General features: G+C 39.3%; 1 protein-coding gene across 11 annotated transcripts in view; it reads right to left on the bottom strand.

The window, feature by feature from the left end:
- The window catches only part of Lepr (leptin receptor), a 179,865-nt gene that overhangs the window by 25,181 nt on the left and 131,233 nt on the right, over nucleotides 1–23,451 (bottom strand). For 7 of the 11 annotated variants that reach the window (NM_012596.3, XM_087660351.1, NM_001429462.1 and 4 more), the window contains 5 exon segments: nucleotides 4,090–4,165; nucleotides 5,214–5,319; nucleotides 6,796–6,891; nucleotides 11,020–11,202; nucleotides 13,619–13,835. In NM_012596.3, the coding sequence (NP_036728.2) occupies nucleotides 4,090–4,165; nucleotides 5,214–5,319; nucleotides 6,796–6,891; nucleotides 11,020–11,202; nucleotides 13,619–13,835 (678 nt within the window). 11 annotated transcript variants of the gene reach the window in all.

Genomic DNA, 23,451 nt, shown 5'->3' with positions numbered 1-23,451 from the left:
TTAGGATTCAAAGAACAAAATAGTTTTATATAAAAGACATATTTATTTACAATTGTAAATATTAAAAAACACCTTTAAAAAAAACTACTGCATTTTATTTTTTAAAATAGTTTCCCATTTGCTGTTTGGTGTGCAGTATCTAGGGTGTATATATGCACATTTATTCATTTTTCCGTTTATTTTTAATTGGATATACCATATTTGTTCATCCTTCATTTGAAGGCCATTTGGATTTTTTTTCAGGTTCTGGCTACTATTAATAACTCCTATATGAATATTCATGAATATTCATCTGTAAGTTTCGTCTTCTTTTTTGCTAGATACGTTAAAATGGATTGTTGAGTCCTGAGTTAAGCTGGGAAGAACTGCCAGGTCCTTTAAAAGGCCAGCACTGTTTTTACATCCCCACAGCTGTCTGAAAGCCTAGGTGTCTGTGGATTGGTGTTTCTGTCCTTTCAGTGATGGACATCTCACAAGCTGTGGAGAGCACCTTCTGATTTTGATTTCCATTTCCCTGATATCTAAAGATATTCACTACGTGTTCCCTTGCTGTGATGGACATCTCCAAGCTGTGTAGCCTACCTTGTGCTCTTGACTTGCACTTCCCTGATGTTTAAGGATGTTGATCATTTGTTTACTTGTAAATACAAAGGAAATTTTGTGTTTTGTATATATTGTCTCTAGAAAAATGCACAGTCAAAGCTCATACCTATATTTTTTTAATTGTATAAAAGTATATGTAACACATAACGGACAATTTCATCTTACTTTGAGAGTTGATTTCAAGACAATTAACTACATTATGGTTAAAATGTTAATATAAAAATGATGGCAAGGTTAACACAATGTCAGAAGGATTTGTGTTTGAAACCAAGTTGGGTATGTAGCCAGCGCAGGGTGTCAACCCATCTTCAAACTGTCTTATCATTGATTGATTCTTGTTAGTTAGTTTGTTTTTTTCTTTGATTGTTTGGCATTTTTGAGACAGTGTTTCTTTGTGGATACCCCTAGATGTCCTGAAATTTCTTTGTAGAACAGGCATGTCTCAAATTCATACAGATTTACCTATCTCTGTCTCCTTAGTACTGGGATTAAAGGTGTCTGTCACTACCATCTGGATTATTGATTTATTCTTTTCTTTTATTTATTCTTAATATTACATCTTTGTTATGCCTTAGAAATACTTAAAAACTGTGACCACATATATTGAAAATGAGACAGTAAAATATGAATACATATACTAAAAATGAGAAAAAGTGTTTGCAAAGGTAAGAAGGAATTTCTCACAAATGAGGATCTTCAAACCCCAAATTTTTTTAATCTATACATGAGGGACTGAAAAGATGGCTCAGCAGTTAACAGTGCTTGCAGCTCTTCCAGAGGACTGAGCTCATTCCCAGAACTCATATCAGGCTCACAACTGTCAGTTCCAGCTCTGGGGCATCTGATGCCCTCTGCAGATTTCGGTGGGTACCTGCACACATATGTGCACACACATAAATACAATAATTTTTGAAATTCACTTCAGTTTACCAGAATCTGGAAATTTAGGGTGATATTTCAATTAACTTAAAATATCTGCCAGATACCCTGCTAAATACAGCACCACACTTAGCTCCAATAGGGGAGATGTGAGACAGCCAGGGAAGCCAGAGTCTAAAGGCATTTGACGGCATCCACTCTATATCCTCTAATTTCTGCCAGGCATTATCTGGAAAGGAAGAAACATTTATCCAGTACAGGTCCAAACTGCATTTGCTCATGACAGACAAGTATGTTTCTGTCTCAAGTAAAACTTAAATTACTTTTTCACTGTAGTATGAAGAAAAATTGACAAATACGCCTCACTGGAGGGAGAGAGTTCTAACTTCCTCTTACCACGCAGTCTGATGACTGACCTGAATTCATCTGTTCCCACTTAGTGAAGCGTTCCCATATTTAGATAGAATTTAGTCATTTTTGGTTTTAAAAACACTCATATTTAAAAGGAAAATGTGCACAGTCTGTCAACTATGTTTCCTCTTGAAAACGTATTATCAGTTGACCTGCCAGGTGTCTACCCTTTGCATCACAGAGCCAGATACTGACTAGACACCAGCCAGATCTGACTCAAGTATCAATTTCTCTCCTCCCCCACCCCTCTTCCTTTAAACTTTTATCATTTTTTCCCATTTTGTTTGTTTGTTTAGACACTGTTCCTATGTAACCCATGCAAGACTCAAAATCATTATGCAGCACTAGCTGGCCTGGAACTCACAATAATCTTCCTTCCTCAGTTTTCCAAAAATTGATATGCATTCCAGGTGTACAACACAACCCCTAGGTCCAGTGTCACCCTGTGCCCACTCATACCCATCCATGTTCCAAGCCAGGTTCCCACATCCTAACCCAGAGCACATTGCAGCCTATGGCTGTGACATTAGTTTTAATGATCTATATTCTTTATCTTCCCCACCAGATGATACATACAACACAGGAGAATATACAAATTTTCTTCTCAATATAGCTCCAAGGTCTAGCAATGAGATTGGCAGAAGACAGGTTTACAATGATATTGTAAGATAATAAAAATTAGTATGAATGAATATATGTGTGTAAAATGAACAGACGTTACAAAAACAAAAGGACAAGTTCTTATTCCTTCAACCTGGCCACTCTGCTCAGCCCTACTCTTATTTCTTGGAGTGCAAAGATGATTTCTTAAAAATCTGTTCATGTAGAGTTGAGCAGCAATCTCTCCTTACCTATAAACATGCACTCTGAGCCTACAGAACAAATGCACGAATGACAGATACACGCATCTGAGATATTACCACAATTATGATGTTATTATATGAATTAATTGTGAAAGAGAAAGAAGAGTAATGTTGTTTGAAAAAAATGAGTAAAACTACCAAAAGAAAGGAGTCTATGGTTAGACAGAGGGAGAGTACAGCCGAAGGGCCAGAGGCATATGGCTAGCATTAGGAAAAGCAAAGACTAGATGCAATGGTATCAGGATGATTAAACGCAAAGTTGCACAGTGACCTCTTTGAAAACAAGGTTTTGTTTTATCTGTTTGAAAAATGCTTCCAACAGAGCTGTTGATGGCGTGTGCTTGGTTCGTGGTGTGTACAGGAGCGTGTGCTTGTGCATTCATGAATAAGTTGTAGAGCAGTGCGATGTGGACTGCGAGTCATATGCCACTTGAATGTTGACAGATTGGCTCAGTGGGTTGCAAATAGCACTTTAAACAAATGGAAGAAAGTTTTAAAAGCACTCTATTTTCTCTCCTCCCAGCAATTTTTCTCCTCCTATCTTCCAAGCAAGATGTTTTCCACAAATTTCACTTCGTTCATATTGAGGGGGGGTTGTTCTAGGCTGGAAGGTAAAATATACTTCTACAAATGGAGAAAGTAACACTGATTCTGAAATAAGAACCTAACCAGTATAAGCATTGGGGTTTTTTTTCTTTCTTTCTCTCTCTTTCTTCCTTTCTCTCTCTTTCTTTCTTCCTTTCTTTTCTATATTTATGACAGAATAGCCCAGGTTCAATACAAAGGCTGCATTAGTCTACAAGGTATAAATGTGAAGCAGTAACATAAAATAATAACATATTTATTATAACCTTTAAGTACTGCCAAGTGTCTCCTACTCTCATCTACAAATCTCCATCACTCTGAGTTTTATTATGTTGTATCCTGAAGTCAGATTGTAGTGTCTAAAAATAACACTGTACTTGTAAGTCATGATGAATTTTGAATAGCAGAAACTCATAATATTGATCCTAAACTTTTTGACTAAAGAAAGCCCTTTTAGTCAGTTATCTATTCTCCATCTATAATGTTCCTTCCTCTTGTAGTATTTATTTTTTTATGTACAGTGACGAGAAAAAAAAAGACACCTTGTCAACTCTCATGTGATAAATGACTGAACTTTGTTTCCTCTGATCAAATCCAAAACCCAGCTATTGCTATAGACAAAGGATAAACGGGATTAATAAAGTGAACAGGACAAAATAAAGCCTTTTAAAGATGTTTAAAGATCTCTATGTAATAGAGTATCTAAACTGCAACCTTAGATATCTTGGGTAAATACTTAAAAAGTGACCTTTTGGAAATTAAGTCCTTGTGCCCAGGAACAATTCTTGGGGTTTGGAACATCGTCCCAAAACAACTTTTTCATTCTGCAAAGGAGAAATAAAGCACAACGATTACAAAAATGTTCAGACTTAAAATATTAGCATTTAACATACATGATAAGCATCAGCTCAGTAGGGTCAGATCCACATTTACATTTGAATCCACAAAATGTTCAATAAAATTTTATGAAGACCCTCTCTTATGCTGTGTGCCAGGCTCTGTACTCCCTTACATAGGGTTCGCTTAGAAAATATTTTAAACGGCCACTATATGAAATATGAGAAGTAAGTCCATGGGATATGGTACTACAGCACTCATTCAACTGAAACACAAGGTCAGAATGTAATGCCTACCCTCCTCACTTGTTTGATAGAGGACTTAAGCTTTTGTACATCTGACGTGTGTGAGATCACCCTGTGGTCTAGGTGTCTCGGCAGTGTGGTATGATCCCTCAGAGTCACCAGAGAACTTAAGGCCATTTACTAAACCAGACAGCTTAGAGCTTTCTGAAGCAATGTGGAACCCCTGGAGCCCTGTGAGGACAGAGTGCTGCCCACTGCCATGATGGAATGCATCTGGTTCACAGTGAAACAACTACTTTTGGGTCTCATGGTTACACTAACACCTTCTCTCCCAACTGCAGAGCTTAAAGGTCATTTTTACCAAGTCTAGGAGCATGCCCTCATGGATTTCCGGTTATCAGTCAGCTAATTCCTGAATGCATATACAAAACTTCTGTTGTTGTTTCTTTTGAAACAGTGTTTCTCTGTGTAGCTCTGGTTGTCCTAGAACTCAGAGATCCACGTGTCTGCCTCCTAGGTGCTAAGATTAAAGCCACCAACACCATTCATTTTACAGAAAAACATTTTAAAGCTCAGTTCTGCCTTTAAGTGTACTCTTTCATATCGAGACGAAAAGGGATTTCCTGAAAACGACCTTCCTTTTCTGTCGTTTAAATTGCATAGGGAATATATGCAAAAACCTTATTAGTGCATCTATATTTGTTAATATTGTGAGTTAGGGTTTATGTCAGACTTTCAATATATTTAAGTTACAATCTTTATGGCAAAAGCCCTTATCCAAGTGCAATACCTCTGGTGTGAAATTAACAGTGTTCCGAGCAGCAGGACACAAGAGGAAATAATTATCGGTACAATGACATACAGCCCTGCATCATTTTGCTGTTTGGCGATATCATCTGAAAGAGACATAAAACTATTCTGTAACATCATGTTCAGGACACATTCTAACTCCACACATGTCTACAGTACTTCAAACATAAAGACATTGATAAAGGAGAAAAGAGGGGCTGCAGAAGTGGAACGGGGCTAAGAACCCAAGCTCTCAGTGCTCTTACAGAGGGCTGAGCTCCAGTTTCCAGTAACCGCCGGGCAGCATACAACCATGTGTAACTCTAGAGTCAGGATATCTAATAACTGATTTCCTCTGGCCTCTGAGGTGATCAGGAATGTATGTTACACATGCATACACATTCAGGAAAACAGTCATACATGTAAAAATTAAAATAAATATTGTTAAAGGAGAAATGAAAATACAGTGTAACCACTCTAATAGTTGTTTTTTCTAGTATTGTACTTGAAGTTAAGTAAAAACATTGTTTGGCATGCACTGCCCCGCTGCTCCACCTTTTAAACTGTGAGACAGAGCAGCAGTTAAACTGCTGTGATGAACTGACCACCAGCTTCTGCAGACCCTGCTGCCAGCACCTGCCCATCTCCATCTTTTTAGCTGTAGGCACACCTGGATCTTTGTTGCTGAAGGTCTCAGGTTATTTGCATGAGCCATTCTGGCATGATGTTCTTGATACTGCTTCAGCTACCACATTCAAGCCTTGGGGTGTGGCACATGGCCCCCCAGCCTACAATGTTCTTCTCTTCTGTACTCAGACTTTGCTCGAGCACTGGAGCCCACAGGAAATCATCTCTATCCTTTCCCTGCCACATTTTAACTTTCTGATACTCACTGAATTTCCCTTCATAGCATCGACTTGCACCTGGTGCTCTATCTTAAATAATGCATTGAGTGACCATCACTGCCCAGGCAGCGATGAGACTTAAGTTCCACAAAGACAGACTTATGTTCACCACTTGGTCTCCAGGCTAGGGAACATGCTCAACATATATTGTCCAGTAATAAATCAAGATGATTCTAGAAGCCATTAAAATGCTTCGCTTTGAATTCTATTATTGGTTTCTTTGGGTTTAATAACTTAAGAAGTAATAAATATTAAAACATGGGTAAGTGCAGTAATCCAAACAAAAGGTGCCTGCTGAATATAACTATCCAATTCCACACCAAAAATAAATAAATAAATAAACAAATGAATAAATAAATAAATTTCCTTGAACTACACAATGACACATGTAGCTCTTCCATGATCCTATCAGGAAGGGATTATCCAGTGGTAGCCTAACTTCTGACAAACCTCAAAGTATACAGTGAAAAGAAGAGTAAAGTAGGGTCAGGGAGTCATCTCAGTAGCAAAACTATTTGCATGCAAACCCGAAGACCTGAGTTCAACCCCCAGGACCTGGAGTAGAAGGAGAGGAATCCTGGCCTCTAGTTGGGTGTGGGTCACTTGTGCAGAGCATCAGTACTCCACTGTATCATACACAAATACATTTTTAAAAAGAATGTACGTATTTTTTTTTACCTTTGGTGAAACCATTAATTATCTTTGGTTTTCCAACTCCTTCCATAAATACTGGGTAAAGACTAAACTGATATTTCTCGATAGGAATAAAATTATCTGAAAAGAGAAAAAAGTTCGTGTAAATTAAGAATAAAACCTATAGAGAAAACTGAAGGCTATTCTGTCTGAACATTAGTCATTATTTAAAGATTGGCTTGATGGCTATCTTAGTTAGAGTTTCCATTGCTACGAAGAGACACCATGATCAAGGCAACTCTGATACATTCAGATTGAGGTTGGCTTACAGGCTCAGAGGTTTAATCCAGTATCATCATAGCAGGAAGCATGGCAGCATGCAGGCAGACATTGTGCTGGAGAAGGAGCTGAGAGTTCTGCATCTTGATTTGAAGGCAACCAGGACAGACTGGTATCCTCAGGCAGCTAGGAGAAAACCTTCTTCGACAATGGGTGGAGCCTGAGCATAGGAGGAGACCTCCAAAGTCCACGCCAATAGTGCCATACTTCCTCCAACAAGGCAATACCTCCTAATAGAAGGGCCAAGCATATTCAAACCACCACATTCCACTGCCTAGTCCCCATAGGCTTGCTCAAACACATGAGTCTATTATGGGGCCACACCTAAACATAGCATAATGCAAAAATACATTTAGCGCACCCTTAAAAATCCCCAAGGTTCCAGAGTCTCATCAATACTTAAAAGTTCAAAGTTCAAAGTTCATGCCATCTCTGAATTGTAACCCCTTATAAAACTGAAATCAAAAAGCAGATCAGATATATCCAACATATGATAGAACAGGATATACATTACCATTCTAATGTCATAGCAAGGAAATACTGGACAAAAGCAAGACCAAAAACCAGCTAATAAAACCCCAAACTTTACGTCTCCATGTCCAATTTCAAAGCACCCTACAGCTCTCCAACTGCTTTCATTCTCTGTGGGCAGATCTGCGATTCAGCAGCAACAAATGTCATTCTTGTAGGCGGTTCCACTCCCTGTTAGCAGCTTCTCCTGGCAGACATGCCACAGCTTTGCCAACTAACACTTTAGAGTCCCCAAGGCAACTTCAACTTTAGAGCTTCTTATTCCAGGATCTTCTGGCCTCTTCCAAAAGGCTTTGGTCACATCTCAACCTCCTCCCTCTGTAGAATTCTAAGATCAGGTTGACTGACTCCATTACTGCTGTTCTTGGTGATCACCCCATTATACTGTCATCTTGAATACACTCAAGTCTTCCACAAAAACTAGGCTTCACCAATAGCCTCTCATAGGCTCCAATCATCATGCCAAGACTCAAAATCTTGGATGACCCTTTTGGTCCTAAACTATCAACTGCACCTGAGGCTTCGCCTTCACCAATGGCCTTCCCTGGCCTCTCACAGTGCCAAGTCCCAGCTGCTCTCCGTGACCCTTTCATGCCTCCAAAACCAGTACCACCTGGGTGATTCTTATACATGAACAATTCCACGTGCAGCATGAGGTGCAACATTGGCTATCTCTGGAACACAGCTTCTTTGTGATATCAGAAAATACCTTCCTAGAAGATTTCACCTCTGTGATGCTAGTGTCTTCTTAATCACCACTAATTTCCTAGTCCAGATAACCATCAACTGTCCCAGTAACCCCTTCTATTCTTGACTCTAAAGCTAGAGCCTCATGGCCAAGGCTGCAGATGTCTTCCGGGAGCGGGAACAAACCCTCTTTGTTCTATTACATCATCACCAGTACTCTGTTTTCCAACTCCAACTTTGCCTAAGCTTGGCTGTATTGGAAGTTGCTGTGTAGATAGACTTTGAACTCAGAGATCCGCATGGCTCTGTGTACGAGTTCTGGGATTAAAAGTGAGTACCACCACTCATGGATCTAAGCTTTTCTCTACTTGAAACTTTCTCTGTATCAGGCTGGCCTTGAACTCACAGAACTGCTTGCCTATGTCTCCTGGGATTAAAGACATGTACCACCATACCAGGGTATAAGCATTTCATGGCTTCTATTCCTAAAGATCTAGATAGAAAGGTTCTGTTATCCAACCCCAAAATCTGGATCACAGGTATGCCCTCCATTTCTGGATTGTAATTATTTCAGACTAAAAGTTCAAATGAAAACAATTACTGGGTAATAATAATGCCTAACATATGTAACTATTCCTTGTTCAACTGCAAACTTATAAACAATAACCTTAGCTGGATCAGATCTTGACCCAACATGGATTCCAGGATAGAGCTCTATTGAACTTCCAGGTGCCCTTTTATTACATGAACCATATATTTTTTATGTTTCCTTTCTAAGCTTGCTATACTTGATTGAAATGCTCCTCATGAAATTAAACCAGAGGACAAAGTCTATGCTGGGCTTTCCTGGGACTTCCTTTGTCAATGCAATTAATCCGAAATTTTTCACCTAAGCCTCAGGCAGACACTTCAGACAAGGACAAAAAGCAGCCACATTATTCACCAAAATATTACAAGAATGGTCTCTAGGCTGCATAATAAAACTCTTCTCTGAAATCTCTAGAGCCAGACCTCCAGAATTCAAATCACTTTCTGCAACACTGCCTTCCGGACACTTACTAAACTGGCCCATTATGCTCCCCTTAAAGCATTCCACTGCTTTCCAAAGTCCCCAAATCCACATTCCTCCAAACAAAAACATGGTCAGACCTACCACAGCAATACTATAATCCCTGATACAAACTTCTGTTTTAGTTAGGGTTTTCATTGCTATGAAGAGACATCGTGACCAAGGCAACTCTTATAAAGGAAACATTTTCTTGGGGCCAGCTTACAGTTTCAGAAGTTTAAACCAGTATCATCATAGCAGGAAGCATGGGTGCATGCAGGCAAACATTGTGGTGGAGTAGGAGCTGAGACTTCTGCATCTTGATTTGAAGGTAACCAGGAGAGACTATCGGCTCAGGCATCGAGGAGAAAGCTCTCTTCCACAATGGGTGGAGCCTCAGTATAGGAAGAGACTTCCAAGACCCAACCACACAGTGATGCACTTTGTCCAACAAAGCAACAATTCCCAATTCTACCACTCCATATGGGCCAAGCCTATTCAAATAACTACAATGGCTAAAAGAATTTCAAAAATAACCTAAGCACTCCAAAGTTTGCCTGTAATGATCTTTGTTTTAAATTTTAAGTTTTCAAAACTCCTAAGACTAGTTTTCCAAGGACATGCTCCAGTTAGAGCCAATTTGTTCGAGTTCAAGGAACATTTTCTGTTGTTCCTGAGTTTTCTACTCTAGGATAGCATGTTCTCCCTTCTCCTATCATCCTCAGAGTAGGGAAGATTTTCTTCTTATGTGAATTTAACTTACTTAGTTTTCCCATTGAATGCAAAAGTCATACAATGAATGGCATGAAGACAAAGAATTCTCTTGTGCTGTCTTGGGATCTAAACACATGGTACATGACAATTCCCACAGCAATGTTCAAGACAGATCTGACAGTGATTGTCATTGATACTAACGATGTGAGGACAGCAGCCCACAAATGGCAGAGCTCTGAGAGGTCTACATTCATCATTCCTCTGATTTACAGTATAAAGTAACTACCAACAGCACTGACCGTAAACGTGTTTCCATGCCTATAATTTAGAAACAAATTCAGCCTGAAGATAAATTGTGGGTGTTGAGTGTAAAAGGGAAGTGTGGGTCATCTAGATTGTGTAAGTAAGCAACCCCCGGCCTCCCTACTTAATCCTGCACAATTCTGTCAGGCTCTGTCTAGAGCTGTTGCTGTCCTAGACGCTTACCTCTCAAGGAAACTGGCCGCTCTTGGAGAGATAACTCTGACCTAGGTCAGCAGGTGCAAAGTCCTCAGACTTCCAGCCTAGCCCTCCCAGTCACTGCTTAGTGACATTATAATTAGGTACTGAGTTGGTATGAAATTTATCATTAGACCTTTTAAGATATTAAAACGTAAGACAAAAGCAACACGAGCTCAACTAAATACCCTATGTACACTTATAAAAGCTTATACGATTGTCCCATTCTGACAAAACGAGTCGGGGAGAAGGTTTAGGACACCTGATTGCATCTGTATAAAATATAAAAGAAAAATGCTCACAGAAATACAGCAAACATTCTGACCAGGCAAGAAGATTATAATTCAGTTGGAAGGTTGACATCCTTGCTTGAGGTTGTCATTAAATGCTTTATTATCAGAATTGCCAATCTACAGTGTCATACTAATTAAGTAAAAGCACAGTACACATACCATGGATATAATACTTGTTAACATTCGAAGGGATTCTAAGCCACTTCATTCCATCATCATCATTAAGGTTCTTCCATTCAATAACCAGATATAACAGACTATAATCATTAGGTGACAGTGTCCAGGAAAGGATGACGCAGCTGCTGCTCAGGGGATAAGCACTGAGTGACTGCACAGCATTCACTGAGGGGAAGAGAAGGAATTTATTTTAAATTTGAGATAAATGAAAATTTACTATCTGCATTGAGAAACAACCCAGAGGGATAAAGGAAGAGGCAGACAATGGATACAAATGGCACGGAGATCACACAAGCATAATGCGGGAGTCTATGATATGGAGAAGAAAAGCGATTCTACCCAAATCTAAAAATAGAAGTTTGATAGGGTCAAAATTGTTCTCACCTGGAATCCCACACAAGTCTATTAACCATACTCTCTTATTCCCACATGCTCTTCTCTCCCACTGGTGAATGACACTTTCAAATACTGTCCTTAGTAGAGTCATTGAGAAATCCTTGGTGGATTTCCACATCTGAGAAGCACAGGCTCTGTCTCAATCCGTTCTCTGATGAGTGTGTTTTTCTATGCAGAAGTCACCCTTGTTTTGCTTCATTTTTTCTGAGCTGTGAAAACCTGACAAAGTGTACGTCTACTGGAAGCTAAGACTTCTCCACCCCAAACCCATGGGAGGAAACTTAGTTCCCAATCAAGAGCATCCCCTCAAGATGTTTTCTCTGTCCTGATTCCAAGATCAAGTTCCTGGTGATTTTCTTTCAAAAAAAAAAAAAAAACATATTCCTGTCCAGGCATGTTGGCACGTGCTTTCTATCCACCTCTGACAGGATAGACAAGCAGGTCTTTATGAGTTTAAGGCTGGACTGGTCTACATAGTGAGTTCTGGGCCAGCCAGAGCTATGTGGTGACATCCTATCTCAATCTATAGGACCTACATAGAGGTAGAAGGTGAAATCAATTCCACTAAGCTGTCTGCTACCTCCATAGACATGCTGTGGTATTTTTTTCCCAAAAATACACACCACAATGTACACACAGAAAGATATGTAGCAAAGTGTTAATTAAAAATAATAAATTATCTTTATAAATGTAGACTATGCCCTATACTTTAAAAAGGAGATACAATGTATTCAACATATTCAAACAAGAATTGAAAGACTGGCATTTTAAAAGGCTAGAAGCTTGGCAGAGATACCAGAAATGACTACTTTCTATTTAAAATAAGATTTTCAACACATAATCCAGATTAGAAGCTACTATTGGGAGTGGCTCTTCAGCCAGGAAGGAAGTCCAGAAGATAAGCACACTATCATCTACCCTAACAGCCTCAGTTAGATTTCCTAGGATCTACTTGTTTGAAGGAGACAACACCCACAAGTTGTCCTTGACCTCCAAATACATACTCTGTCTTATGCATCCATCCAAGATTAGTTTTACAATATATATTTTTAAAGAAAGCATCAATGCTCACAATAATCAAATGTACTAACATTGCTAAAGGGAGATGTTCACCTACTCATATCAAATAAAGTCCATAATAGTTTCCAAGTCTCAGGAATTAATTTGAGTCCATATAGCCTATCATACTATTAAAAATATATATAGTATTTTATATATAGGTAAAAACTTTAAATACACTACATGCAAATATATACCACGGTATATATAGTAGTATATAAAAAAACTATATGTATCAAATAGTTTACATAGAAAATGTTCAATATTCTAATTTTTAGAGAGTGTAGCCCATCTTTGTTACTTCAAAGAGTTTAAGTATTATATTTACTAGAATGTTCTATTGCTGATAACACCATTTCAGAAATCTTGTCCAGATAAACATATTTCTTTACAATATATTGTTCACACAGAGAAAGTGTAAAAGTGGATCTTGGACCACTCATAAGTTAGATAAGAAGCTCTGTGCAGAGGTTACATAATAAAAGGGGGGTCTCCAACTCCACCTGATATGTCTTTAGTGCAATCTGTACACCTAAGGTTCAGGAAAAATCACAGAAGACAAGAAGGAAAGACTGTAGGAGCCAGAGGCCCAGGATGTCTATTGTTGACAGTGGCCCCTAAACATGAACTCTAAACAATATGGCTGCCTGAACAAGACCAGCATAAATGGCAACAGCGGTTGACATACCAATGTGACAGAGGAAATTCCATATGGTCCCATCACTAGATGAAGAGCTACAGGGAATCAGTGTCTGTTGAGAGAGAGGAAGACTTGGTCTCCTCCATAGATGAGTTCCCTCACATATTGACTAATCCCAAGCAGCCAGCCTTGAACACATGTACAGACATATGAGCAGAGCTAAATTGATGGAGTAAGTTATGTCATATGTGTGTATAATATTCAATAAATAAAGAAGTCATGAATTTTGTTGGAGGTTCATGAGAGGAGCTGGAGAAGGGGGGCAAGAATGATAGAGATGTACTGCTGTAGAAGAATAGCCATTCCAGCAGGTCACATCACAATTTAATAGTGTCGCTGAAACCATGAACAAGAGGATTCTATGTGAACCACCATAAGAATAAATAAATTGACTGGAGTAGTCAACTACTCCTCAACATCTCTTACCTTTACTCATGGGCCATGAGAACGTAAGGTTAAAATTCACAAGGGAGGCACCGATGGAATTGATGGCCAGAACTGTAACAGTGTGTGCTGATTCTGCCCACAGGAAAGTGAGATTGGTCTGATTTCCCACATCTTGTGACCATGTCCCATTGTGGGCAGTACGATGCTTCACCACATACCTCCTCACACTACACAGTGAGTCATTTTTCATCAGTGGCTGTAGGAAACACAAGATTTAATTAGCACAGGGACCCCAGTGTCTATACCAAAGCTCATGGAATTCTTACACATTCCCACCAGGAAACAGGAGTTAGACCAGGCCAGGAACTGCCCAATTTAGTGCCAAGGCACTGGGGGAGAAGGGGAGAGTCAAAATGTACAGTGCAGTAGGCTTGAGCACAGCTAGCAGTCATCCAGCACATTGAAATTAGTTTTCCTTCCTTGACTATTTTTCTTCAAATCCAGAGCCTAATTCCCTTAAAGGCAGTGAAGCAAAATGCGATTGGGACACTAGAAATATTCCAAAATACATAGGAAATGTTAAGGCTTTCCACTCTAATCATAGAGTAAAAAGGAAGTCTCTTCATCTAACAAGCAAGTAAAGGAACTGCTTAGATTCTGTGAAGAACCAAGGAAGCTCAGATGTCACGACCATTTCGTCAACCAACGTAGCTCAGATGTCACCACTGTTTCGTGAACCCAAGTAAATCTGCCACCATTCCCCCAGGAGGTGCTTGGAACATGATCCAAAACAGAAAAAAAGGAACCTTGAAGGATAACAAATAGCAGAGGCTATTTGTGGGCCCTAGGCATTTCCATGTCATATATCTACATCTATATCTATATCTATATCTATATCTATATCTATATCTATATCTATATCTATATCTATATCTATATCTATACCTATATCTATACCTATACCTATTCCTATACTCTACCTATAGAAATTATTCTGTGTGAGGAAAGATTCCTGCATAGAATACATACCAGCTCCAATCCTGTTCATTCATTCTGAAGAGTCTAATAACACTCTTCACTTCAAATGTTTACCTTTTCCTATTGCAGTAAAATTAAATCCTGCCAATCCCTCAGAAAGCTTCCACAAACTGAATTGTATAACACAGACTAGAACAAATGTCTCTGAGTTAGAAGTCGCAGACACTCTCATACAGATACATGTAACCTGTGTGGTTGGGACCCTGTCTGTGGTAGGGTAGAAGTAAGGTGTAAGCATCCATCATAAGAGAAAAAGTCTATGAGGAAACAGCAGTTTGATTTTACCTGAAAAGCTGATGTCATTTTGATGTGCTCATGTTTATTTTTGCAACCATTAGTCAAAAATGTTAAAGATATTACAAGATGCTTCATGGATCATCAATACATTTACTGCCCCAACCCTTAAATGAGCAATTCTCTCAAGTCCTAATTTCTTTGACAGAATAATAGTGTTAAAAAGATTCCTTCCTCCAGGACTGTCTTAACATTTAGGCCCTCTCAGCTTACAAAACCAAGTGTTATATGCATGTTTACTGGCCTCTCTACATACAAATATCTCTAAGGATTTCTGTAAGAAGCCACCTAGGGTTTATGTTCATCTCTAACTCCAATCGATGACTACAAGAATTTTGGCTGACATGTTTGCTACTCTGGAGCTTCCTGAGCTAGCGGGGAAAGCCACAGGCTCACTTCTATTCATCTTCCTGATTCTTCCATTCTGAAATAGACATATACTGATGAAATAACTATTAGCCTATATCCCTGGAAGAATGCACCACTGGAAAAAGTATCTGTATAGTATCTTCTATCTTACACACTTCACACACTTCAGACTCATTTCCAAAGTTAATTAAGCCTTTTTCATTGCCACCCTCAGTGAGATAATTTTACACACTTATGATAAAGATAACCTAGTCACCATCTGTACTACACACCCTCAAATCCACCAATCTCTGAGTTTTCTTAATTTATGTATTTTAAGGTTTCATCATTGATCCATGAAATTTTTGGTCTGGGCAAATATGTAGAGTCACATGCCTACCATTTCAGTTTTCCACAGAAGTGTCTCACTTTGGAATAATAATTATGAGGGTAGTGGTCTGAATAACTCTCATGCAAGTATTCATGTTGAGAGATTTCAACCCACTCAGGGAAGGAGCTGTGAACATGATGCTCCAGCAAGACTACATTTAACTTGCAAGGTGACTGCACAAGTTTTCATTTCTATTAGCAATAAACCAAGTTTCTTTGCTGTTCTGTATTCTCAATCAGCAATTTGTAATATCTTTAAAAATAATTAGCCATTCTGATAGATGTCGAATTGTACCCTATTGCTGTTTTACTTTATAAATCCCCAATAATGACAAGCAGTCTTGAGAAACCTGTTGTCCCTTTATTTCTCACCTGTGGGTCTACTTTGGTTAGAATTCTATTCAGATATTCGGCTCACATTTTGGTTGAGCTATATGTTTTCTTATTATTGAAGCTGAAGCATCGTCATTGCAATGAATTTTTTATTATCTTGACCATCTTTCCAAGGTCAGCATTTACTTTAATAAAGTTCAACTTACTAACATTGAAAGGAGTGTTGGAGAGATTGTGAGAATGAATCATTTTGCCAACAAGCCTGATGGCTTGAGTTTGATCACCAGGAGCCACATACTGAAGAGAAAGAACCAATTTTTGTAAGTTGTCTTCTCTCTGACCCCACACATGTGTCAGAGATATGCAAGTGTCCACATAGCACACAATAAATGGACAAATAAATGAATGTAAAAACTGTTGCCTGGTATTTTAGGTTTGTTTTTTTGTTTGTTTGTTTTAAATAATAACTCCAAAGATGGGGATGTGTCAGAGACAAGGCTCAATTCAAAGAGTTTCTAATAACTAGAGTAGGAAAACTGTGAAAATGTAATAAAATAGTTCAGACTGGGTATACCTAAATCTGGTATCCTAGATTGTGTGCCGCAACCCAAAATTCATAAAGTTCTAGCATGATGTCCAAGAAGTTTCAGATCTCAGAGCATTTTGAATTGCAAAATTCAAATGCTTAATTAAAAATGTTTTACTGGTAAAGAATACACAAATATTCCAAAATCCAAACCCTCAAAAATTGGAAGTATTTCTGAAAAAAAAAAAACCAATCCACCTTAAACCAAATACATAACTCAATATTCAGTCCTCATTGGCATAAATATTTGGATAAATAAATATGATGCACCATAGATTCAGCCATGAAAAAGAATTCTTAGTCATTTTCATAGATTCTCTATTCACGGGCAGAAACCTAACTCTTGCTCTTCAGCAGCAGTTTGTCACAGTGACTTCATTCCAAAGAGTACATTACAGAAAGGGAGAGAGTCACTGTACAGTGACAGCTTTATTCTAGCAACAAAACGTTGCTTTAAAAATGTGGATTTTTTGTGTCTTTGCCTGCTTGCTTTCATCTTACTAGCAAGCCCATTTTTTTCATAGGCGTTAGAGCCCACTTCTTCAGAATTCCAGCACATACTGAAGAATGGGAACACCTGAGACTTCAAACCTTGTGGACTAAGTCTTCTAGTCATTATATTTTTGGCGAAGCATTAAAATCTGCACTGCGGTTTTACCTGAAGTCCCACACCCGCGGATCCCGGCCCGCAGCAGCTCTCTGCTCCCAGACCCGGTGAGAGAGAGACCCAACCGCCTGGTCAGGTGGGCACTCCTGAGGCTGCAGAGCGGAAGAGACCACCAACACTGCTCACCCCTGACCACATCCCTGGCCCAAGAGGAAACTGTAGAAGGCCTCTGGGCTCCCGTGGGGGAGGGCCCAGAGGCGGCAGGACACCTGCCTGAGACACCACCGGAACCTGAAAGAAACAGACCAGATAAACAGTTCTCTGCACCCAAATCCTGTGGGAGGGAGAGCTAAACCTTCAGAGAGGCAGACAAGCCTGGGAAACCAGAAGAGACTGCTCCCTGCACACACATCTCGGACGTCAGAGGAAAAAGCCAAAGACCATCTGGAACCCTGGTGCACTGAAGCTCCCAGAAGGGGCAGCACAGGTCTTCCTGGTTGCTGCCGCTGCAGAGAGCCCCTGGGCAGCACCCCACGAGCGAACTTGAGCCTCAGGACCACAGGTAAGACCAAATTTTCTGCTGCAAGAAAGCTGCCTGGTGAACTCAAGACACAGGCCCACAGGAACAGCTGAAGACCTGTAGAGAGGAAAAACTACACGCCCAAAAGCAGAACACTCTGTCCCCATAACTGACTGAAAGAGAGGAAAACAGGTCTACAGCACTCCTGACACACAGGCTTATAGGACAGTCTAGCCACTGTCAGAAATAGCAGAACAAAGTAACACTAGAGATAATCTGATGGCGAGAGGCAAGCGCAGGACCCAAGCAACAGAAACCAAGACTACATGCCATCATCGGAGCCCAATTCTCCCACCAAAACAAACATGGAATATCCAAACACACCAGAAAAGCAAGATCTAGTTTCAAAATCATATTTGATCATGATGCTGGAGGACTTCAAGAAAGACATGAACACACTTAGGGAAACACAGGAAAACATTAATAAACAAGTAGAAGCCTACAGAGAGGAATCGCAAAAATCCCTGAAAGAATTCCAGGAAAACACAATCAAACAGTTGAAGGAATTAAAAATGGAAATAGAAGCAATCAAGAAAGAACACATGGAAACAACCCTGGATATAGAAAACCAAAAGAAGAGACAAGGAGCTGTAGATACAAGCTTCACCAACAGAGTACAAGAGATGGAAGAGAGAATCTCAGGAGCAGAAGATTCCATAGAAATCATTGACTCAACTGTCAAAGATAATGTAAAGCAGAAAAAGCTACTGGTCCAAAACATACAGGAAATCCAGGACTCAATGAGAAGATCAAACCTAAGGATAATAGGTATAGAAGAGAGTGAAGACTCCCAGCTCAAAGGACCAGTAAATATCTTCAACAAAATCATAGAAGAAAACTTCCCTAACCTAAAAAAAGAGATAACCATAGACATACAAGAAGCCTACAGAACTCCAAATAGATTGGACCAGAAAAGAAACACCTCCCGTCACATAATTATCAAAACACCAAACACACAAAATAAAGAAAGAATATTAAAAGCAGTAAGGGAAAAAGGTCAAGTAACATATAAAGGGAGACCTATCAGAATCACACCAGACTTCTCGCCAGAAACTATGAAGGCCAGAAGATCCTGGACTGATGTCATACAGACCCTAAGAGAACACAAATGCCAAACCAGGTTACTGTATCCAGCAAAACTCTCAATTAACATTGATGGAGAAACCAAGATATTCCATGACAAAACCAAATTTACACAATATCTTTCTACAAATCCAGCACTACAAAGGATAATAAATGGTAAAGCACAACATAAGGAGGCAAGCTATAACCTAGAAGAAGCAAGAAACTAATCGTCTTGGCAACAAAACAAAGAGAATGAAAGCACACAAACATAACCTCACATCCAAATATGAATATAAAGGGAAACAATAATCACTATTCCTTAATATCTCTCAATATCAATGGCCTCAACTCCCCAATAAAAAGACATAGATTAACAAACTGGATACGCAACGAGGACCCTGCATTCTGCTGCCTACAGGAAACACACCTCAGAGACAAAGACAGACACTACCTCAGAGTGAAAGGCTGGAAAACAACTTTCCAAGCAAATGGTCAGAAGAAGCAAGCTGGAGTAGCCATTCTAATATCAAATAAAATCAATTTCCAACTAAAAGTCATCAAAAAAGATAAGGAAGGACACTTCATATTCATCAAAGGAAAAATCCACCAAGATGAACTCTCAATCCTAAATATCTATGCCCCAAATACAAGGGCACCTACATATGTAAAAGAAACCTTACTAAAGCTCAAAACACACATTGCACCTCACACAATAATAGTGGGAGATTTCAACACCCCACTCTCATCAATGGACAGATCATGGAAACAGAAATTAAACAGTGATGTCGACAGACTAAGAGAAGTCATGAGCCAAATGGACTTAACGGATATTTATAGAACATTCTATTCTAAAGCAAAAGGATATACCTTCTTCTCAGCTCCTCATGGTACTTTCTCCAAAATTGACCATATAATTGGTCAAAAAACGGGCCTCAACAGGTACAGAAAGATAGAAATAATCCCATGCGTGCTATCGGACCACCACGGCCTAAAACTGGTCTTCAATAACAATAAGGGAAGAATGCCCACATATACGTGGAAATTGAACAATGCTCTACTCAATGATAACCTGGTCAAGGAAGAAATAAAGAAAGAAATTAAAAACTTTTTAGAATTTAATGAAAATGAAGATACAACATACTCAAACTTATGGGACACAATGAAAGCTGTGCTAAGAGGAAAACTCATAGCGCTGAGTGCCTGCAGAAAGAAACAGGAAAGAGCATATGTCAGCAGCTTGACAGCACACCTAAAAGCTCTAGAACAAAAAGAAGCAAATACACCCAGGAGGAGCAGAAGGCAGGAAATAATCAAACTCAGAGCTGAAATCAACCAAGTAGAAACAAAAAGTACCATAGAAAGAATCAACAGAACCAAAAGTTGGTTCTTTGAGAAAATCAACAAGATAGATAAACCCTTAGCCAGACTAACAAGAGGACACAGAGAGTGCGTCCAAATTAACAAAATCAGAAATGAAAAGGGAGACATAACTACAGATTCAGAGGAAATTCAAAAAATCATCAGATCTTACTATAAAAACCTATATTCAACAAAATTTGAAAATCTTCAGGAAATGGACAATTTCCTAGACAGATACCAGGTATCGAAGTTAAATCAGGAACAGATAAACCAGTTAAACAACCCCATAACTCCTAAGGAAATAGAAGCAGTCATTAAAGGTCTCCCAACCAAAAAGAGTCCAGGTCCAGACGGGTTTAGTGCAGAATTCTATCAAACCTTCATAGAAGACCTCATACCAATATTATCCAAACTATTCCACAAAATTGAAACAGATGGATCACTCCCGAATTCCTTCTACGAAGCCACAATTACTCTTATACCTAAACCACACAGAGACACAACAAAGAAAGAGAACTTCAGACCAATTTCCCTTATGAATATCGACGCAAAAATACTCAATAAAATTCTGGCAAACCGAATTCAAGAGCACATCAAAACAACCATCCACCATGATCAAGTAGGGTTCATCCCAGGCATGCAGGGATGGTTTAATATACGGAAAACCATCAACGTGATCCATTATATAAACAAACTGAAAGAACAGAACCACATGATCATTTCATTAGATGCTGAGAAAGCATTTGACAAAATTCAACACCCCTTCATGATAAAAGTCCTGGAAAGAATAGGAATTCAAGGCCCATACCTAAACATAGTAAAAGCCATATACAGCAAACCAGTTGCTAACATTAAACTAAATGGAGAGAAACTTGAAGCAATCCCCCTAAAATCAGGGACTAGACAAGGCTGCCCACTCTCTCCCTACTTATTCAATATAGTTCTTGCAGTTCTAGCCAGAGCAATCAGACAACAAAAGGAGATCAAGGGGATACAGATCGGAAAAGAAGAGGTCAAAATATCACTATTTGCAGATGACATGATAGTATATTTAAGTGATCCCAAAAGTTCCACCAGAGAACTACTAAAGCTGATAAACAACTTCAGCAAAGTGGCTGGGTATAAAATTAACTCAAATAAATCAGTTGCCTTCCTCTATACAAAAGAGAAACAAGCCGAGAAAGAAATTAGGGAAACGACACCCTTCATAATAGACCCAAATAATATAAAGTACCTCGGTGTGACTTTAACCAAGCAAGTAAAAGATCTATACAATAAGAACTTCAAGACACTGAGGAAAGAAATTGAAGAAGACCTCAGAAGATGGAAAGATCTCCCATGCTCATGGATTGGCAGGATTAATATAGTAAAAATGGCCATTTTACCAAAAGCAATCTACAGATTCAATGCAATCCCCATCAAAATACCAATCCAATTCTTCAAAGAGTTAGACAGAACAATTTGCAAATTCATCTGGAATAACAAAAAACCCAGGATAGCTAAAGCTATCCTCAACAATAAAAGGACTTCAGGGGGAATCACTATCCCTGAACTCAAGCAGTATTACAGAGCAATAGTGATAAAAACTGCATGGTATTGGTACAGAGACAGACAGATAGACCAATGGAATAGAATTGAAGACCCGGAAATGAACCCACACACCTATGGTCACTTGATTTTTGACAAAGGAGCCAAAACCATCCAATGGAAAAAAGATAGCATTTTCAGCAAATGGTGCTGGTTCAACTGGAGGGCAACATGTAGAAGAATGCAGATCGATCCATCCTTATCACCCTGTACAAAGCTTAAGTCCAAGTGGATCAAGGACCTCCACATCAAACCAGACACACTCAAACTAATAGAAGAAAAACTAGGGAAGCATCTGGAACACATGGGCACTGGAAAAAATTTCCTGAACAAAACACCAATGGCTTATGCTCTAAGATCAAGAATCGACAAATGGGATCTCATAAAACTGCAAAGCTTCTGTAAGGCAAAGGACACTGTGGTTAGGACAAAACGGCAACCAACAGATTGGGAAAAGATCTTTACCAATCCTACAACAGATAGAGGCCTTATATCCAAAATATACAAAGAACTCAAGAAGTTAGACCGCAGGGAAACAAATAACCCTATTAAAAAATGGGGTTCAGAGCTAAACAAAGAATTCACAGCTGAGGAATGCCAAATGGCTGAGAAACACCTGAAGAAATGTTCAACATCTTTAGTCATAAGGGAAATGCAAATCAAAACAACCCTGAGATTTCACCTCACACCAGTGCGATTGGCTAAGATCAAAAACTCAGGTGAGAGCAGATGCTGGCGAGGATGTGGAGAAAGAGGAACACTCCTCCATTGTTGGTGGGATTGCAGACTGGTAAAACCATTCTGGAAATCAGTCTGGAGGTTCCTCAGAAAATTGGACATTGAACTGCCTGAGGATCCAGCTATACCTCTCTTGGGCATATACCCAAAAGATGCCTCAACATATAAAAGAGACACGTGCTCCACTATGTTCCTCGCAGCCTTATTTATAATAGCCAGAAGCTGGAAAGAACCCAGATGCCCTTCAACAGAGGAATGGATACAGAAAATGTGGTACATCTACACAATGGAATATTACTCAGCTATCAAAAACAACGACTTTATGAAATTCGTAGGCAAATGGTTGGAACTGGAAAATATCATCCTGAGTGAGCTAACCCAATCACAGAAAGACATACATGGTATGCATTCATTGATAAGTGGCTATTAGCCCAAATGCTTGAATTACCCTAGATCCCTAGAACAAACGAAACTCAAGACGGATGATCAAAATGTGAATGCTTCACTCCTTCATTAAATGAGGAAAAAGAAGACCCTTGGCAGGGAAGGGAGAGGCAAAGATTAAAACAGAGACTGAAGGAACACCCATTCAGAGCCTGCCCCACATGTGGCCCATACATATACAGCCACCCAATTAGACAAGATGGATGAAGCAAAGAAGTGCAGACCGACAGGAGCCGGATGTAGATCTCTCCTGAGAGACACAGCCAGAATACAGCAAATACATAGGCGAATGCCAGCAGCAAACCACTGAACTGAGAATAGGTCCCCTATTGAAGGAATCAGAGAAAGAACTGGAAGAGCTTGAAGGGGCTCGAGACCCCAAAAGTACAACAATGCCAAGCAACCAGAGCTTCCAGGGACTAAGCCACTACCTAAAGACTATACATGGACTGACCCTGGACTCTGACCCCATAGGTAGCAATGAATATCCTAGTAAGAGCACC

Source organism: Rattus norvegicus, chromosome 5 (genome assembly GCF_021556685.1).
Source record: "Rattus norvegicus strain SHRSP/BbbUtx chromosome 5, alternate assembly SHRSP_T2T, whole genome shotgun sequence".
Classification (NCBI taxonomy): Eukaryota; Metazoa; Chordata; class Mammalia; order Rodentia; family Muridae; genus Rattus; species Rattus norvegicus.
The sequence above is the reverse complement of the archived record's forward strand: the minus strand, read 5'-3'. Positions and strand labels throughout refer to the sequence as shown.